An 18,933-nucleotide genomic window follows, 5' to 3' on the forward strand; every position below is an offset into this window, starting at 1 on the left:
AGGTGTGTGCTTCAGCTAAAGTACAATACAACTTGTTGTGTCAATAGTCTAGGCTGATCTCGCTTCAGAGCCAACCATAACCCAGTCCAAATGCACAAGAGGAATTCATGTGGAAATTACAGTTTGAGGATATTTGTACACTCTACATTTTTAAATCATTATGAATTCTTATTTTACCTGCTTTCTATCTACTCTGTACAATTACACAACTTAATGTTCTCTCAACAAGGCTTTTCAAGCTGAAAATCTGTTCTTTTGAAATTAAAAACATGTTTGGGTGACGCTTTATATTTCTTACATACTGGTACCTTTGTTATTTATTATTTACTGTTAATAAAGGCATGTACTAATAGGCAAATCAAGTCATTAGTCGGTTTCCTTAATTAGCACTGTCTAACAGTAGTAACATAAAAGGAATAAAGTTGTTAAATTAGATACACTTTTCTACTAGCAGTCATCTAATTTCTAATATTACTGATTTTACTAGCATATTTAAAATACTATATTACTGTTTTATTTAAAAAAGAACTTGCCACTTGGGTGAATTGATTAATAGATGTTTGCAGTTGCATATATCTGTAATGGACCTTTGTTGAACTGTCAGAATGTACAGATAGCAAGTTGTTGTAAATTATGTTGAACTTGCAAGTGTTCCACATATTGTTGCAATTTTACTTCTTTAATATAATCACCAATGTGGTTTTTGTTTTTTTTTATTCACAACATGTCATGGTTAATTAATCAACTGTATTTGCCAATATTTTTTACAAATGGCATAGAAAACACCAGAAGAGGTATTGTAAGGACAAGTATTAAATATTTCAAACCAAGGACAGGGTGATACTGCCTGTTTTTTCCTCCAGAAATCACTAGTAGCTCTAAGCTGTACATAAAATTGTAGTAGGCCTCAAAGGGGGGTTCAAGCTTGAAAAATAACCTGTCTGGTAGTTTACCACTAATATCCAGGGCAGACGTGCAAGAAAAACATTTATTTATTTATTTAAGTCTTTCAGGTTGATAATTATTTATTCAGAAATGCTGTTTTCACAAGCCAGGGGAGAAATGTTGGGGCTGCATTATTTTCCTTGGCTGCTGACGGCTCATTTGAAACCTTCAGTTAAAAAAAAAAAAAAAAAAAAAAAAAAAAGAAAGAAAAAAGATATATGAAACTATTTTTGAATGTGGCTTGGTATCTTGAAAGTCTTTACCAGACAGAGCTGACAACTTATGGAACAGCCTCTACTTTAACAATCTCCTGTTTGCTTATCTGATTGTTATTTTAAGATAAGTTGGATTGAAAGAAAGTCTTTATTAAATGTAGTGATTTAGTTTATACCATGAACCATGTTAGTGTAGATTTTTGCATGTTGGTGTGGTGAGAACAAAGATCCAAGAATGGTCTTGGTTTGAATTACATTTAGTCAGTGGCCATGCTATTTACGACTTTTGACCCTGTTTTGATAAAAAGAAAAATGGACATAGTTGAACATGACTTTTCCTTTCATATCATTGCCACAATTACAGCAAACTGTTAATACCACAGCCACTGAAACATTTGGACTCCAGTGGTGCTATTTACAATGCAAAAATTTCATTAGAACTGAAAATGGAATATTTAACAGAATAAGTTTATATTAAAATATATCATAGCCCTGATTAATAAAATCACCTAATAGAAATTTTGCAGCACATAATCTAATATTAATGAATTAATGTAAATAGCACAGTAAAGCTTGATAATAACATCCAGTAATAATCATCATTATAGACTGTGCCCATAAACACCCGGTTTTATCCGCAATAACTCCCTGAGTCATAGTAAATTCCTGGCTTGGACTGTCACTAGGCCGGCAACCTATGCCAGTAGTCTTGATTCATAAGTTGTAAGTGAAACCATGCTCTTGCTTGGTATGCAAGAATCATTTTCAATCAATCAATTTAATAAAAAATACCATTTGAAGCAAAAGTAGCGCCAAAACCAAACACACCACTTGAACACAACCAAACACGCCACTGAAGTCAGAAACAAGGCTTATGAACCACTTCAGCAATTATAAAACACTATGGACTTTACTGTGGACATTTACTTCATGATATTGGCAAGTTATTTTTTGCATTTGATTAATGTGCCTTGCCTTTATATTTTGTTGATCTTTTATAGGTTATACAAAACACACACACACACACACACACACACACACACTGACCCTAGAGCGAAATGAATGAATGGATGCAAGCTTCTCACTGGGGTTATACTTCATTTCTAACCTTCATTCCAACCGGATGATCTATCTATCTTCTATCATCTATCTAATGGACCGGATTCTATCTATAGGGTGGGTATATATATAATATATATTCTTCATTTCGCAAACAGGTTGGCGATTATAATTATATATGAGGGCATAGACTGATAGTGGGGATTTAATTTATTCGAAATACTGTAAATACATAATCATATATCATCATCATTATCATCAACAGCAGCAGCAGCAGCCTTTGTCAATCCACTGCTGGATGAAGGCCTCCCCAAGATTCTTCCACAAAAACCTGTCTACTGTGTCTCTCATCCATGTTGCTCCGGTGTGTTTCCTAACTTCATCTTACCATCTTCCTGGAAGTCATCTTCTCAGTCGCTTTATACCTCTTGGGAATCAGTCTAGTATCTCCTTGGTTATTCTTCTTCCTACGTGTCCGGCCCACTGTCATTTCAATCTTATAATATACCCATATACCTATAAACCAAACGTATACCTTTGTTTGCACTCTTATCCATTCTATCCTTTTCTTGTCTCTTCTTGTTATTCCCAGCAGGCATCTTTCCATACTTCATTGAGTTGTTTGTAATTTTTTTGTCATTTTTGCATTGAGGGTTCAGGTTTCACGTCCGTAACTTAGCACTGGCAGCACACATTGTACGAAGATTTTCCTCTTGAGGCATAAGGGTAGTTTCCCTTTCAGAACCATGCTTAATCTTCCATTGGCACTCCAGCCCATTTTTGCTCTTCTGTTGATTTTGCACATTTGATTCTCCATTGCTGAAACTAACTGTCCTAAGTATACGTAGTTATTAACTTCTTCAAGCTTGATCCCAACTGACTGCAATTGCCTGTGGAATGGTATATGTATTGAAAATGACTTGAGTCTTCTTCAGATTCATTTTCAAAACCATTTTGATGCTAGCCTCATGTAGTTCTTGTATTCCTTTTGGAATTCTTCTGGGCAAGTTGTAAATATGAGGATATCTTCAGCAAATTATAGGTGATTCAAGTAGGCTTCATTGATCTTCAGCCCCTTATTTTCCCAATCCAGTGTTTTGAAAATGTCTTCTAGGGTGGTCGTAAAGAGCTTTTGGGAAATTGTATCTCTTTTACAAACTAATTTTTCAATCTTGATTTTCTCGCTGTGTTTATGGAGTCTTACTGTGGATGTTGCATTTTTGTATATGCTGATGATCAAGTCTCTGTACATTTTCTCAATTTCTAGTTTTTTCAGAGAGCTTAATACAGATCTTGGGTAAACAGAGTCAAATGCTTTTTCATAGTCGATGAATCCCAAGCAAAGTGATAGTTCGTACTCATTGCTGGTTTGAATCACTTGCCGTACAACTTGAAGACGATCCATTGTGCTAAATGTACTCCTGAATCCTGCTTGCTCATTTGATTTTGTAGAATCAAATTTATCTTGAAGTTTGTTGGTGAGTATCTTGGTAAAAAAAAAAATTGTAGATTACAGTGGCTTGTGAAAGTATTGACACCCCTTGGCATTTTTCCTATTTTGTTGCCTTACAACCTGGAATTAAAATTGATTTTTATTTGGATTTCATGTAATGGACATACACAAAATAGTCCAAATTGGTGAAGTGAAATGAAAAAAATAACTTGTTAAAAAAAATTAGAAAAAATAAATAACGGAAAAGTGGTGTGTGCGTATGTATTCACCCCCTTTGCTATTAAGCCTCTAAATAAGATCTGGTGCAACCAATTACCTTCAGAAGTCACATAATTAGTTAAATAAAATCCACCTGTGTGCAATCTAAGTGTCACATGATCTGTCACATGATTTCAGTATATATACACCTGTTCTGAAAGGCCCCAGAGTCTGCAACACCACTAAGCAAGGGGCACCACCAAGCAAGCGGCACCATGAAGACCAAGGAGCTCTCAAAACAGGTCAGGGACAAAGTTGTGGAGAAGTACAGATCAGGGTTGGGTTATAAAAAAATATCCAAAACTTTGAACATCCCACAGAGCACTATTAAAGCCATTATTAAAAAATGGAAAGAATATGACACCACAACAAACCTGGCAAGAGAGGGCCACCCACCAAAACTCACGGACCAGGCAAGGAGGGCTTTAATCAGAGAGGCAACAAAGAGACCAAAGATAACCCTGAAGGAGCTGCAAAGATCCACAGCGGAGATTGGAGTATCTGTCCATAGGACCACTTTAAGCCATACACTCCACAGAGCTGGGCTTTACGGAAGAGTGGCCAGAAAAAACCCATTGCTTAAAGAAAAAAATAAGCAAATACATTTGTTGTTCACCAAAAGGCATGTGGGAGACTCCCCAAACATATGGAAGAAGGTACTCTGGTCAGATGAGACTAAAATTGAGCTTTTTGGCCATCAAGGAAAACGCTATGTCTGGTGCAAACCCAACACCTCTCATCACCCCGAGAACACCATCCCCACAGTGAAGCATGGTGGTGGCAGCATCATGCTGTGGGGATGTTTTTCATTGGCAGGGACTGGGAAACTGGTCAGAATTGAAGGAATGATGGATGGCGCTAAATACAGGGAAATTCTTGAGGGAAACCTGTTTCAGTCTTCCAGAGATTTGAGACTGGGACGGAGGTTCACCTTCCAGCAGGACAATGACCCTAAGCATACTGCTAAAGCAACACTCGAGTGGTTTAAGGGGAAACATTTAAATGTCTTGGAATGGCCTAGTCAAAGCCCAGACCTCAATCCAATTGAGAATCTGTGGTATGACTTAAAGATTGCTGTACACCAGCGGAACCCATCCAACTTGAAGGAGCTGGAGCAGTTTTGCCTTGAAGAATGGGCAAAAATCCCAGTGGCTAGATGTGCCAAGCTTATAGATACATACCCCAAGAGACTTGCAGCTGTAATTGCTGCAAAAGGTGGCTCTACAAAGTATTGACCTAGGGGGGGGGGGGGGGGGGGGGGGGGGGGGGGGGGGGGGTGAATACTTATGCATGCTCAAGTTTTCTGTTTTTTTGTCTTATTTCTTGTTTGTTTCACAATAAAAAAATATTTTGCATCTTCAAAGTGGTAGGCATGTTGTGTAAATCAAATGATACAAACTCCCAAAAAATCAATTTTAATTCCAGGTTGTAAGGCAACAAAATAGGAAAAATGCCAAGGGGGGGTCAATACTTTCTCAAGCCACTGTATAGGAAGTAAGCTAGGTCTGTAGTTCTTAAGGTCTTCTTTATCTCCTTTCTTATGTAAAAGTATCACTGATGCGTTGTTCCAAACTTTTGGCACTTTATTTTGCTTAATAATTCCAGTTTCAACACCAGGCTTTGTTTCTGGAGCATTTCTACACTGATTGTGTTGGATTTTGTCATCATGAGTTTCCCTCTCTCAAGTGCTGTGTTTAGGTATATTTTGCATTTTACAAGTCTGTGATTTTAAAATTGTTTAGTACTGAGACATCTTGTATGGTGTGTTTCTTGTTGGTGAGTATGTAATCAAAATTTAATTCCTCTCTGGAAGAAGGTGTTCATGATGAATAAGTTCTTGTTCTCTGCAAATTCGACTAGTCTGTCGCCATGTCCAAATTTGCAGACCAAATTCTCATCCTCTTGCTGGGCTCCTATTTTGGAGTTGAAGTCACAGATGATGACCTTATAGTGGCTCTTCCCATTTTCGTGTAGTTCTTGTACTTCTTCATAAAAATATTCGACTTCATCTGAATAACTTGTTGTTGGTGCATATGCTTGGATGACCTGAAGTTCATACTTCCTTGAAACTTTCACTATTATTCTTGTGGACCTCGCTGATGCACTGTCAGTCTCTATTATGTTATTCTTGATTCTGTTGCAGACAATGAATCCAATTACTCCTGTTCGTCCCGCTGTAGTGCCCCGATAGAAGAGAAGATGTCCACTCTTGAGTTCTAGTAGTCCTTCGTCTTTTTGCCATTCCTCACTTAGTCCTACGATGTGGCACTTAATTCTTTCAAGTTCTTCTTCCAACTCTTGCTTCACCTGAAAAAGATCTGCAGTTGTATGTGGCCAGGATCATTATTCTATAGCAGCCTAAAATCGTAACCCAATGATTCTTAGCACCCTCTGCCTTCATGCCTAACCAACCACTGTCTTGGTCGACGGCAACCCAGCCACCATGTTTTTGTCTGTGGTTTGGTCATAGGGGGAAGTTGGTCACAACTCACCATGCTGGCCAGGCGGGTTGGGGAGTGCCCCTTCCACTTTGGCCAAGTTACTCAAGCTTTCACAGATGGTTGAACCTGCCAGAGTCAGGGGACACCGCTGTATTTCGTCTTGAGAACCCATTGTCACCTTCCTGCCACTTTGAGGCAGAACGTGGAGGTGGTCCTTTATATGCTACATGCTTCAGCATGACAATTGTGTGCACTGTACTACTCATAGTTCTGAAAAATAAAAGCAGATGTCTACTTTGAGCACAATGTCCTAATGGCTCCAAGTAGAGAGGGGGTGTAATAACCTCAGACTGATTGTTGTCTTAATTCCTGTAGGAGTTGAAAGAAAAGCATGGGAAGTTGTTGCTGGAGCTCCTTTTCCCCTAAACATAATTTCACCATGGCTTTATTTTAGGTTCCCTGCTAACAGTGCAAAGTATGTTCAACATTTCCCCTCACGTGCCTCCCTGTCAAAAACACTTTCGTGGAAAGCCGTCAGCAGTAAATTTGCCGCCATCTGAAGATCTCTCACCATCTTTTGCTTTTACCACCTAATTTGCATTAGTTGTCTGTAGAATAATATCATTAAAGGATTGCCAGTTGTTAAGATGCAGTTGACAAGACATGACTTTGTGGAGATGCTCCTCTAGCTCTGCAGTACAATCCTTGTTTTTATAGTATTTCCGATAAATTAAATCCCCACCATCGGTCCATGCCCTCAAATATAAATATATATATATAGATAGATAGATAGATTGATAGATAGATCATCCGGTTGGATTGAAGGTTAGAAATGAAGTATAACCCCAGTGAGAAGCTTGCATCCATTCATTAATTTCGCTCTAGGGTCAGTGACCTTATTGAAACCTCTCATTCAATTTCATCTTGGATGCAAGAGCTCTACTAAAGGGTTGTGTCAGCTGAATTTTGATGACCTTGGGCATAATGAAAATGATGGTCAATGATAACAGATGTCTGTTTTTTCTCTCTGCCACAGAACCTACATGAGTGTGAAGGAGCTGAAGGAGGCATTGCAGCTCAGTGGGTCTGAGAATCTCAATGTGTTCTTCGCAAAGAACTCTGTCCGAGAAGAGCTGGCAGGGGCTGCCACTTGGCCCTGGGCTAAAGAGGCTCTCAGTCACCTGGGTAACACACATTCTTTTTTTTTTCACGTACCTGGTTTATGCCTGAAAAATAGATATTAGTAAAAAAAAAAACAGATTAACAAAATTACTGTATACAATAGTGGTGAGCAAAGAATTGCCAATGTAAAAAAAAAAAAAAGAAAGATTTAAGTTACATGTATTTTTTCATGGAATTAGTTGTTAGAAATGTTAGCTAAATGATGATTTGCCAAGTGTAAACAAAATGTATGCTAAGTAAGGGGGGCGACTTATAAAAAGTTTGCGCACCTCTGGTATACAGTACCAAGGAAGAACAAAACCTGCTTAGATGACTGTGATTGAATGATGAGAATGAATTAAGGCACGGAGCAAGCAAAAGTAGTGTGTTTTGGAAATGTATATAATTAATTAATTGAAACACAGTACAATCATTTTTTTTTTCATGACTAGTTAATGTTAATTTTACAGCAGGGTTAATTATTGTCTCAAATACTGAGATTGTTTTATAATGTCCCTTGTCATCATACCAGCCTGCACCAGATAAAGATATGGCTTTCCATACTTTTTCAGCCTTGTGTTACAGTAAGTCATCGCAAGGTTTTACAAACCAAGCTACGTGCTCTTTGGTTACTTTAAGTGTCCCGTGCAATCTAATGGTGCAGAATACTGCAAGACATATTTTTCCACAGTTTCTTTTAGTTAAACAATAAAAAAAAAAAAAACCTCTGAGCAGCTGGAGCTGTAAGAACAAGGACTTATTTTCTGGATTGCCATGATGTAGGTGTTTCTGTAAGTTTACATAGAAACAGCTGTAATCACCGGCTTTGTCCACTGGTTAAACATGCTGAATGGTTGGAGCCTAGCTCTATGAGGGTTCTGCTGGCAGCATGTCTGTTTTCTACTGAAAGTTTGGACAATTGTTACCACGTTTTGCTGTTAATCTTACCGCTGCTTTGCTGACGTGACCAGGAGGGAGGCTTTCTGTCCTTGTGCCCTTGACAACACTCAGTCATTCTGTGCCCTAATGAGTATGAATTACAACTCAATGTACAAAAGCAAAGACTTGGAGCATAGACTTCTAGGCACGCTGCCTTCCCAACAGTTTTGACCTTTTGCTCGAACAAATGGGAATTACCCTGCTGCCATATATGCATGATTGCCAGGTCCCCTGCTTTTATTTTATTATTTTAACTAGTGAGTTATTTTCATGCTCATTAAATCAAGGTCTGCTCTCCAGTCCAGGTCTCCCATGAATGCCCTTTTAGGGCTCCATATTGTACTGTACAGTATATACAGTATGTACAGTATATACGTTTTCTGCAATTATTATTCAACCTGGATCACTGCTGCAACCCCTGAACTAACTCGGGAGAGATGAAGACAAGCGTTTGCGTCCTCTGAAACGAGCGCCGTCAGCTGCCAGTTTTTTTTTCGCTCTGCAAGCCCGCCTTGCGGCCATATTCAGAACTTACATCATTGGCGGACCATGCAGTTCTGAATTGCATACAGGTCAGCTTGCCGGTGCCAGGCCAGCCATAGGGGTTGCTGGTGTACGGCCAGCCAAGGACTACCCAGCCGACATAACCCCTACCCCTCCCGGGCGGCGCTTGGCCAATTGTGCTCCGGAACTACCATCTACGGTCGGCAGTGGCATAGCTTGGATTTTTCTAGCATCAACATCTTTTTCTAGCTAATGTTTGATCAGATTTTTCCTTTGCAAAGCAACCTTGAATGGAGATTCGTAAGGGAATATCCCTGTGCATTTTGTCCGAAAAATTAATATATACACTTGATCAGTGGGAGTAAATGCTTAAAACAAACCATTCTTTTTTAGATTTAATTGGGGCAGATGGGATGTTCAGAATCGGCCAGCTTTGAGTAGAAAGACAAGCTGATATTTAGCGTAAGACTGCTGTTTTTGGCTCTATGTTTTACAGCCCACTTTATAGAGTTCCAATAAGAAAAAAAAAGAAAAGAAAAGAAACATTGTGAACATTTTTGTTTCTTTTTGGGATTATGCATTATTTCCCAATTTTTTACAAGCATACCAGGGAAGGTAAATCCACTTCCACTTGTTAATAATGAGTTCTGAGGGACTTTATAAAAAAAGTCTAAAGCATTTTTACAAGCCTGATACAAGAATGTGTGTGGAAAGGGTGGGATGTAAATTAAGACTCTGGGACACCCTTCAGTTATCTAGCTTTTGAAGGAGTGAGATTTTAGTACATATGTTACATAACATCTTCTGTTTAACATAGTGGCATGGGATTATTAAACAGCTTTTTTGTAATATAAATTGAGGTATCGCCATGCCATTAAATGCATAGGACTGCAATGCACTTATAAGTACGCTCATGCTTTATAAATACAGCTCCTTTATTTTAATCTACTTTGTCATCCAGCCCCATGGTTTACATATTTTTTCAATAAAGTTTTAGCTTTGTTCAGTTTCGTGACACCCAAAGCTAACTACAAAACTAAATAAATAAATAAATCTTTGAAGCAAACCAGATTACGTGTCAGATGGCTTCTTTGTGCCTGTTGGATAATATAATTTTTTACGTACTTAAACAAAATCTTCATTAAATGGGATTATTTTAAATGTATTTATTTATTTTTATTTAGAATCTCCCAATTATTTAAATTCTCTCCCAATTTGGAATGCGCAAGTATTATTATTATTATTTTTTTTCTCCTTCACCGTGGTGATTCCCCACACAGCTCAGGGATCCGAGGCTCAGTGGGCGTCCTCCGATAAGCCAATCGGCGTCTTTTTACACCCAGGCCTCTGGAGGAAAAAGACCAACCCAGCAAATCTCTGCCCCCAAGCTCACTCAACACCTGGCCTGTAGGGGTCGCCGCAGAGCGGTGTGGGGCAGAGCCTGTCAGCACAGGCACCATGTTGTCACGAAACCAGTTTGGGCGTGCACTCTCGGCAATGTAAATCTATGAGGAAATCTGTGGTATGGAAATGTTTCATATGTTGTAATAAGTTATTAAAATCACATAGACAAAGTGTGCTTGGGTTAATTTTATTAAATGAAAACATTACTGATGATGAATACTGATTCATCATCTATAAATTGATGGTTAAACCTTTGCTAAATTGATTTAGTTCCTTACCAGTAGTCAGCATCACAGTGTTTAAAGAATAAAATATAAAAAACACAATATCGTCTTCAGTATTTATTTTATATTGTGTTTTTATCAATATTTGAAAGTTTCTTTTTATCTTGTATTAGTTGATAATACATAACATCTTGATCAAATTTGCATAATGATCAGCTGTTCACTAGTCCTGATACCAATCTGACTAGTGAATAGCTGATCAGTGTTATTATTTGATCAGGAGAGTTCCTAGTCAGTGCAGAGTAGAATATATTGCTTTCAATTTAATTTCTTTGCCTTATTTGAGCGATTTTGTTCATACTAGTCTTCTTCAAAATGTTTAATATTAAAACCTTATATTATTTAAAACTAAGATGGCAAGTGCAAATCAGCATCTGTAGTAAACTGCTAAGAAATAATATTAATACAGGATTAACTTCCCTCACATAGAAAAGAATTGTTGGTCGGTGTCCAATTTAAACATCTCACTTTAGTCTCCCAAATCTTTCATCATCTGTACGCATGGTGTACCACCCCCACAGTGAAGCCAGCTTTAATAAAAAGTGCACTCTGTGTAACTATGCATCCGAAACGAAAATAATGTTGTATTATACTAAACAGGTACATGAAATTCTACGTTTATTCACAATCTCATCTCATTAATGTACTCTCACCTTTCACTATAATGATATAATGAACAAAAGACTATTTTTTGTTTGTTTTTGTTAGCTGTCAGTGCAAATGAATGTACAGTACTGCAGAAAGTGGTGACAACATTGCGCCAATTTAGGTCACGTGAAAGGGACTGACCAATCACCTGATGCCGTTCGCCGAACCTAAAATATCAAAGGTGGCCCAAATTCTCTCTATATATGGCTCTGGTGTGGAGAAACAGTTTAAGATGGGTCCCACCTCCCCAACCCTGGGAGCACTGAAGCTAATGCGGCACCCCCCGCCCCAGCGAAGACGGGCTGCTTCGCACAACCAGTATTCGAACTTGCGTTCTCTGGTTGTATGACTCACCGTGCACGCCATGTGGCAGTGCTTTTACCAGGTGAGCCATTTGGGGACCCCCTAAAGTTTAATATGCATCATGCTTTGTTTTCTCTTTTTCAGGTGGAATGGTGTTAAATCCTTCTTATTTTGGGACTGTCGGGCACACCAATACCATGATTCATGAGTTGGGACACATTCTGGGGCTTTACCATGTCTTCAAAGGGGTCAGTGAGCGGGAGTCCTGTGATGACCCTTGTCGGGAGACCATACCCTCCCTGGAGACAGGCGACCTCTGTGCTGACACAGCGCCAACGCCCAAATCCAAAGTCTGTCGTGACCCAGACCCTGTCAATGACACATGTGGCACAACACTCTACCAGGGAACACCCTTTGACAACTACATGAGCTACACAGGTACCACAGCCAGTATTGCTGACTTCTGAGTGGGAGGTTATACAGTAGGCTATACAGTAGGGTGACTACTAGGTTAAGAACATATCTCTAAAACACTAAAGCACTCTAAAATACTAAAACTGGAAGAAGGCTTATCACCTGCAGATTATAAATTACTTGCCTTAATCAAATTAAAGAATTGGAACATACTGTAGCTTTAGTAGGTGGAGTATGATAAGTGATCCAAAGCTGAGCAATTTTCAGTTTGGTCAGTACTTATATAAGTGACAGGAACAAATATGAGAAGTCTCATCATATTTAAACAGATTAACATTCAAACTTGAGAAACGAAAATATGCAGGGTATAAAATAATATATTACAGTTAAACAATAGCTTTCTGTTTTTAAACAGCCTAGTAAAATATAAAATATTATTCTAGTGAAAAATACACCATCCATTTTTTTTCCACAGATGACGACTGTACCAATAGCTTCACTCCCAACCAGGTGGCTCGAATGCATTGTTACCTGGACTTGGTTTACCAGACATGGGTCCACAGCAAAAAGCCCACCCCTATCCCTGTTTCTCCTTTTGTGATTGCGCAAAGTGCTGATTCAGTGTCCATTCATTGGCTGCCTCCTGTGAGTGGGGCGCTGCATGAGAGGTATGGGACTTTCATTGCTGAAGCTCGGCGAATCTTAATGAAGTAGCAGGTTTTTACAAGAGTAGCTATACTGTGTTAATTTTTAGAATAGATCCATCTGGAAAGGTCACCATGGGATTGATGCAGTGCTTACAATAATGTGTAAAAGGCTATACCTTAAAAACTCAATATGTAACTTCTTCTCCTTACAACTTATGGTGAGAGAACTGCAGCAGAGTTCATGAACACAGTACACCTTTTTTCGTGGGGTAAATGACAATGTTTCATTTTTTGTTTAAATTATATGGTGATTGATTTGCAGTTCTTTATCACAAGAAGCCAGATTATGAAATGACAGTGAATAGGGCATTTTGATCAGCTGATAGGAACTCACTGGTTTATAATAACCGATATATTTAGGCTGTTACTTTGTCCCCTAGAGAGGAGGGGACAGTATGTGGGGACTGTGATGAAGATGGAACATTTCGTCAGTATGCACACACTGCAACTTCAACCCGGATCTGTGACTCCTCTGGATACTGGACACCCGAAGAGGCTGTGGGTAAGTGCATGTGTGTTTCAGACTATCTGCAATCATTGAAACCAATCGACAAATCAATTTGGTACGTTTTAATGTAACATGTACCTGTATTTTACATGCTATAGAGGTCCAGTGTTAACTAACTGAAAAATTACCTAAATAGCCTTTATTGTGGGAAAGCCACTTTTCCAAATTTCCAAATATTCTGCTTTTGAGTGCTTCAGTCAAGTTTAAAAAAGGAGTAGGTACCGGAAGCTGTTTTCATTGTCAGAATAAACTGCGATTTCATGACAGTTTGTAGACATTGGAAATATCAACCGAAAATAACCCATGATATATACAGTGTATATAAAAAACAAAACATGTTGACATGCCCTGCAATGCAGTGAAAATATGATGTCTCTTTTATTTTAAAGAAAGAAATGTGAGAACAAGCCAGTGATGGGTCAGTGAAAGTTTTACTGATCAATACAAGACTGATCATAAAGTGAAAAGTGCACTGGTTTGATCAAATCCAACACCGCATCAAGCAAGAGATCCTCTCTCAATGGCAAAGATGTCTTTATAACTTTACTTTTTTTTTATGGATTTACAGGCACATGATTATTTGTATGTTACTGCACTGAAGTATAAAAAATAAGTCTGATTTTCACACAGATTTGAATCTATTTATTGTAGACTGAGATTCTGGCTATTTTATTTTTTAAGATATATAATATATTTATTTATATGTTATGGACCGTTGCCGAAATCAGGCAATTGCTGTAATGCCTGGACAGTTGGCGAAGTGCCCAGTTGCAGCAGGCAGATGCCGAATAGCTTAGAATGTTATGTCATTTCAGCATCTGCCCACAGCCAAACAAACGTTGAACTGACAACAGACCTAGCTGAAGGCACAGGTGTCGATGCCCATCCATCAACAGTCAAACCACCTTTGACCATTGTTCCATAGTCCAATTTCTGTGTTCTTGTACATATTTTAGCCTCTTAGTCTTGTTCCCCTTTCTTAACAGAGGTATTCTTACTGCAGCACATCCTTCAATTCCTGATTTCAAGAGTGACCGTACTGTTGATTTGAAGGACAATGACACCTGTGCCTTCTGCCTGTCCTGTTGTCAATTTAACGCTTGTCTTCTTTCTATTCCTTAAGGATATTATCTTCAAGTATTGCTCATCCTTGTTAGACAGCTTTTTGGGTCTTCCAGTCCTGGGTTTGTCAATTACAGAAGATGTTTCTCTGTACTTGTTGATTAGCTTGAGATACCACACCTTGAAAATGGAGTGATGCGAGTTATTTCACGGAGTGTTTTTCCTTCTTTATGCAAGTCAAGGTTGCTATAATAGTAGAAAACACTAGTGGAGGCTTCGAGTAAATTGTTGATGCTCATAATGCATCAGAGAAAAATGTCTAAGACTTTTGCACAGCAGTGTATATATTGTTTTTCTGTAACTCTTACTATGTTAAGTGTTTTCTTAACACAATTTTTATTTAATCAAAAAACATCTCCATTCCCTGCTGTAAGGTGTAAAGCAATTTTAATTGACCCTGCTATTTAAAAAAATAAATAAATAAATCCAGTTATGATTATAATAAAGCAGAGAGGTCCACTCTCCTTCTGTCTGCCATGTGCGTGCAAGGTAACTAGAAAAGATGAATAGAGAAATGAATCATAAAGGGAATAATTGCCTTCATATCTTAAGAAAAAGCTAACTCTCACTTTGATCCACTTAAAAACAAGGGTTCTCTGCATAGTTCTGCAGTTTGGTAATGCTGGTTGAGATCCAGGAATCAGCTGTCATTAAAAAAAATGTATACCCTATTTTCCTGAAACTGTATTCTTTGTGCAACAGATGTAACTGATTATTTTAATCAGGATGCTTTTATATTGGAGTAGGCTGCACCTGTAATTGATGGACATCAAACCCTTTTCTTTACTTTATGTCATTCAAACTTAGGAGTCTTCCAGTAAGACAAATATGGCAATGATTTTATTGTAACTAGCAAACATATGCAAAAAATGAAACAAATGGCACAGCATATAAACAACAGCAAAATAAAACAATAACAATGTTATAAAATGAATGATCCATGCACAAGAATAAAGACAAATAATTAACTACTTCATCTTTTATATATTTTTAAATCTTTTTTGAAGTTCAGTTGACATAATTAACATAATTTATCCAGACAGATGTGTTTGGATTTAGTATCCTATCAGCTCAACTGTAGGACATATTCACATTTATGGATCTGCAATTTTACATGAAATAACTGATTTGGAAAGCTTTTTCTATTGTATGTTAGTGGAGTAAAGGACGCATAATTAGCAGCTTTTAGACCTGGACATACTTGAGCAAACTGATAACAGTGGCCCTTATGACTGATTACAATCTTGCTATACTAGTCCGGAAAGATATGTCAAGATAGTTTTCTTTTGCTTCACCCATAGCAGGGAATTCCAAATCTGAAGGCTCTGCACATCTGTAGTGTTAAACCATCAAAATGTGAGATGTGTTTTTAAAATGCCAGAATACTGTTTGCTGTTTTCTTTTTCTTGAAATGTGAGTTGGCGCTGTGCGAAGCGGGCAAGATTGGAAAGTCATAAAAAGCCAAGCAGCGTTACGGTAAACTTGTTCAGGGCAGGAAGGATGAAACAGCTTGATTTCCAAATCGTGCTGCATCCCCCATCAAAAAACAGTCACATCTGATAGAATAATTAATTGACTGGAGGTCAGACCTTGCCTGTTTATCCGACCAATTTATTTTTATACTTTTCTTTGGCTTTATGCTATTTGTTCTTTTTCAATCTGCACATGTGAAGACACATCAGCAAAACACTGAGATATTAAAAAAGGATGGGTTATTGAATTAAAGGCACAGTGCAGTCTTCTGGCTCCTTCCTGTTTCGATGTGGTCAACAGACAACAGTAAAAAAACAGTGGTGGTGTGGTATCCCGCCCATATATATATATATATATATATATATATATATATATATATATAATATATATATATATATATATATATATATGGGCGGGGGACTGTACTTTTTATATATATATATTACACACGTGTGTGTGTGTGTGTGTGTGTGTGTGTGTGTGTGCACTGTTTTATTATTATTTGTATTATTATTGTTATTATTTTGGTTAGTATTATTTGTAATATATATATTTGTGTTTTGTGCAGATGGACGATATTATCATTTGTTGCGTGAGAGGGGCGAAAACCCGATCTAATAATAGTCACATGAATGGACTTAAAATCCCCATTCATAAATACCTTGTGCAGAAGGTGACCATCTCCCGAGTTAATTCATTGATTAATTGTTGCTAATTGGGAGGTGGTCACCTCTATAAAAGCCTGCAGCTTTCTGTACTCAGGCGGAGAGTGTCAGAGGAGAGACCTAACTTTACAAAAAAGAGATAAACATTTGCTACCTATGCTGGTTTCGTAGCCAGCATACTACTTGTTAGTGTCTGTTTGTTTGACCCTTGTTCCTTTTTGTTTGGTGCTTTGTGTTTGTTTTATTATTTAATAAAGTACTGAGCGCCGTAGCGCCTCAGGTGCACTGCCATTCCATGTTTTGGTTTCTGTTCTGGCCTGACGTTACCACTGCAAGCCACCCTTTCACAGTTGGTGTCATCGTGGGATAACTGCACCTCCTAGTGTCAGACCATGAATACTGGGATATTTTTTTAAAGAAAAGGAGTGTTTTTTGTTTGTTTGAAAAAAATAAAAATGGGAAGTGGACGGAGGAAGCAGCGGCTGCAGCAGCGCATCAGCAGCAGCACAGGGCCGGTCCCAGGTCCTGCGCTATCTCTACTACGCTAGAAGTCTGCCTCACCTGCCTGAAAGGTGAGGAATGGTGCTTTGCCGTTGGCGAGATCGGGCACGTAGCACCCGACCAACCCCCTCCTTGGCAGGAAAGGGCAAGAGATTGCCCAGACCAGGAACCGGAGGAGGTTCCTGGTCTGTCCACAACCTGTCCACAGCCCAAGAGGGAGGAGACAGAGTGTCCACAGCCCAAGAAAGGGAAGTCTTCAGGTCCACAGCCCAAGTCTTCACCAGCAGAGGTAGAATACCTGCTGTTTTCACCACCACCCTCACGAGGAGAGGAGCAGGAGCTGCCTCTGCCTCTGTCTGTCCCAAGCGCCTGTGGGAGAGGACCTGCATCCTCTGAGGCAAACTGATCCACTCTCCTCTGAGGGGATTTGGGACTGGCTGACGGACCCTGAGAGAGATATCGAGGAGGCCCTCCCTGCTGTGATCAACCTCCTGTGGGCCCAAAATGGGGAGCGCTAGGAGGCCTGGGAACAGCAACACCACCCAGCATCCCTCCCAGACATCATAGCCATGGTGCTCAACTACCTGGCTGCGGTTATGGGAGGGGCCCTGCTGCTGCCATCTCCAGCACCAAAAGTACAAGAGCCATCGCTGCCATCTCCAGTGCCAGAGGGAGAGGAGCCATCACTGCCATCTCCAGTGCCAGAGGGAGAGGAGCCATCGCTGCCATCTCCAGTGCCAGAGGGAGAGGAGCCATTGCTGCCATCTCCAGTGCCAGAGGGAGAGGAAGCATCGCTGCCATCTCCAGTGCCAGAGGGAGAGGAACCTTCACTACCATCTCCAGTGCCAGAGGGAGAGGAACCCTGACCGTTGTTTCCACCAACAAAGGGTGAATTCCTGCTGGTTCCATCTCCACCGCCTTGGGTCGCTGCTTGCTCCGCTTTGACTGAGGTTGCTGTCAGCCCTGCTTTTCTGCTGGAAATACTGTGGACGGAGCCCAAAAAGGGGGAGCTGCTGGCTATGAAGAAGGGGGAGAGGTCAGGAGACCACCTGCCCCTGCAGCAGTTTTGCTGCAGGGAATTTGGTGACTGGAGCCCCACAAGGGGGAGCTGCCAGCTACAGAGAAGGGTCAAGAGACCACCTCCCAGACAGCCGGGCGGTGGCCAGGATTGCTTCGGCCGGAGGAGCCGGCCTGTGTACGGTCGGCCTGGCTGCGACAGTTGTTGGGGTGGGCCGCCGCCCTTGGCCCATTGCTGCCCCTGTTCTTGGGCCGGGACTGTGAACCAGGACTTTGGGGACTAAGGGGCCTTTTGAGGCCATGTGTGCTGCGCACAAGGAGGGGCATATGTGGTAGAGTGTCCCATATATATATATATATATATATATATATATATATATATATATATATATATATATATATATCTACGTATATATAGTATGTGTGTGTGTGTGTGTGTGTGTTCTGTGCGGATGAACGAAAGCCGTCCGATATAATTATTTGTTGTGTGAATAATCACATGAATGGGGTTAAAATCCCCATTCATAAAAACCTTGTGCAGAAGGTGAACATCTCCCGAGTTAATTCATTGATTAATTGTTACTGATCGGGAGATGGTCACCTCTATAAAAAGCTGCAGCTTTCTGCGCTCAGGTGGAGAATGTCAGAGGAGAGGCCTAAGTTTACAAAAAAGAGAAACAATTGCTACGTATGCTGGTTTCGCAGCCAGCATACTACTTGTTAGTGTCTGTCTGTTTGGCCCTTGTGCCCTTTTGTTTTGTGTATTTTGTTTTTTCAAGTCTTTTGTTTTATTATTTAATAAATTATTGAGCGTCATAGCGCCTCAGGTTCACCGCAATTCCGTGTTTTGGTTTCTATTCTGGTCTGATGTCACCACTGCAAGCCACCCTTTCACAAGTGGCTGTTTGCCTG

At 39.6% G+C, this 18,933-nt stretch overlaps 1 protein-coding gene across 1 annotated transcript in view; it reads left to right on the forward strand.

The window, feature by feature from the left end:
• The window catches only part of pappa2 (pappalysin 2), a 78,632-nt gene that overhangs the window by 12,657 nt on the left and 47,042 nt on the right, over window positions 1-18,933 (forward strand). The window contains exons 3-6 of the mRNA XM_041269637.1: window positions 7,408-7,556; window positions 11,759-12,052; window positions 12,504-12,696; window positions 13,116-13,237. Of these exons, the coding sequence (XP_041125571.1) occupies window positions 7,408-7,556; window positions 11,759-12,052; window positions 12,504-12,696; window positions 13,116-13,237 (758 nt within the window). The remainder of the gene's footprint in view (window positions 1-7,407; window positions 7,557-11,758; window positions 12,053-12,503; window positions 12,697-13,115; window positions 13,238-18,933) is intronic.

This window comes from Polyodon spathula, chromosome 14 (genome assembly GCF_017654505.1).
Source record: "Polyodon spathula isolate WHYD16114869_AA chromosome 14, ASM1765450v1, whole genome shotgun sequence".
Classification (NCBI taxonomy): Eukaryota; Metazoa; Chordata; class Actinopteri; order Acipenseriformes; family Polyodontidae; genus Polyodon; species Polyodon spathula.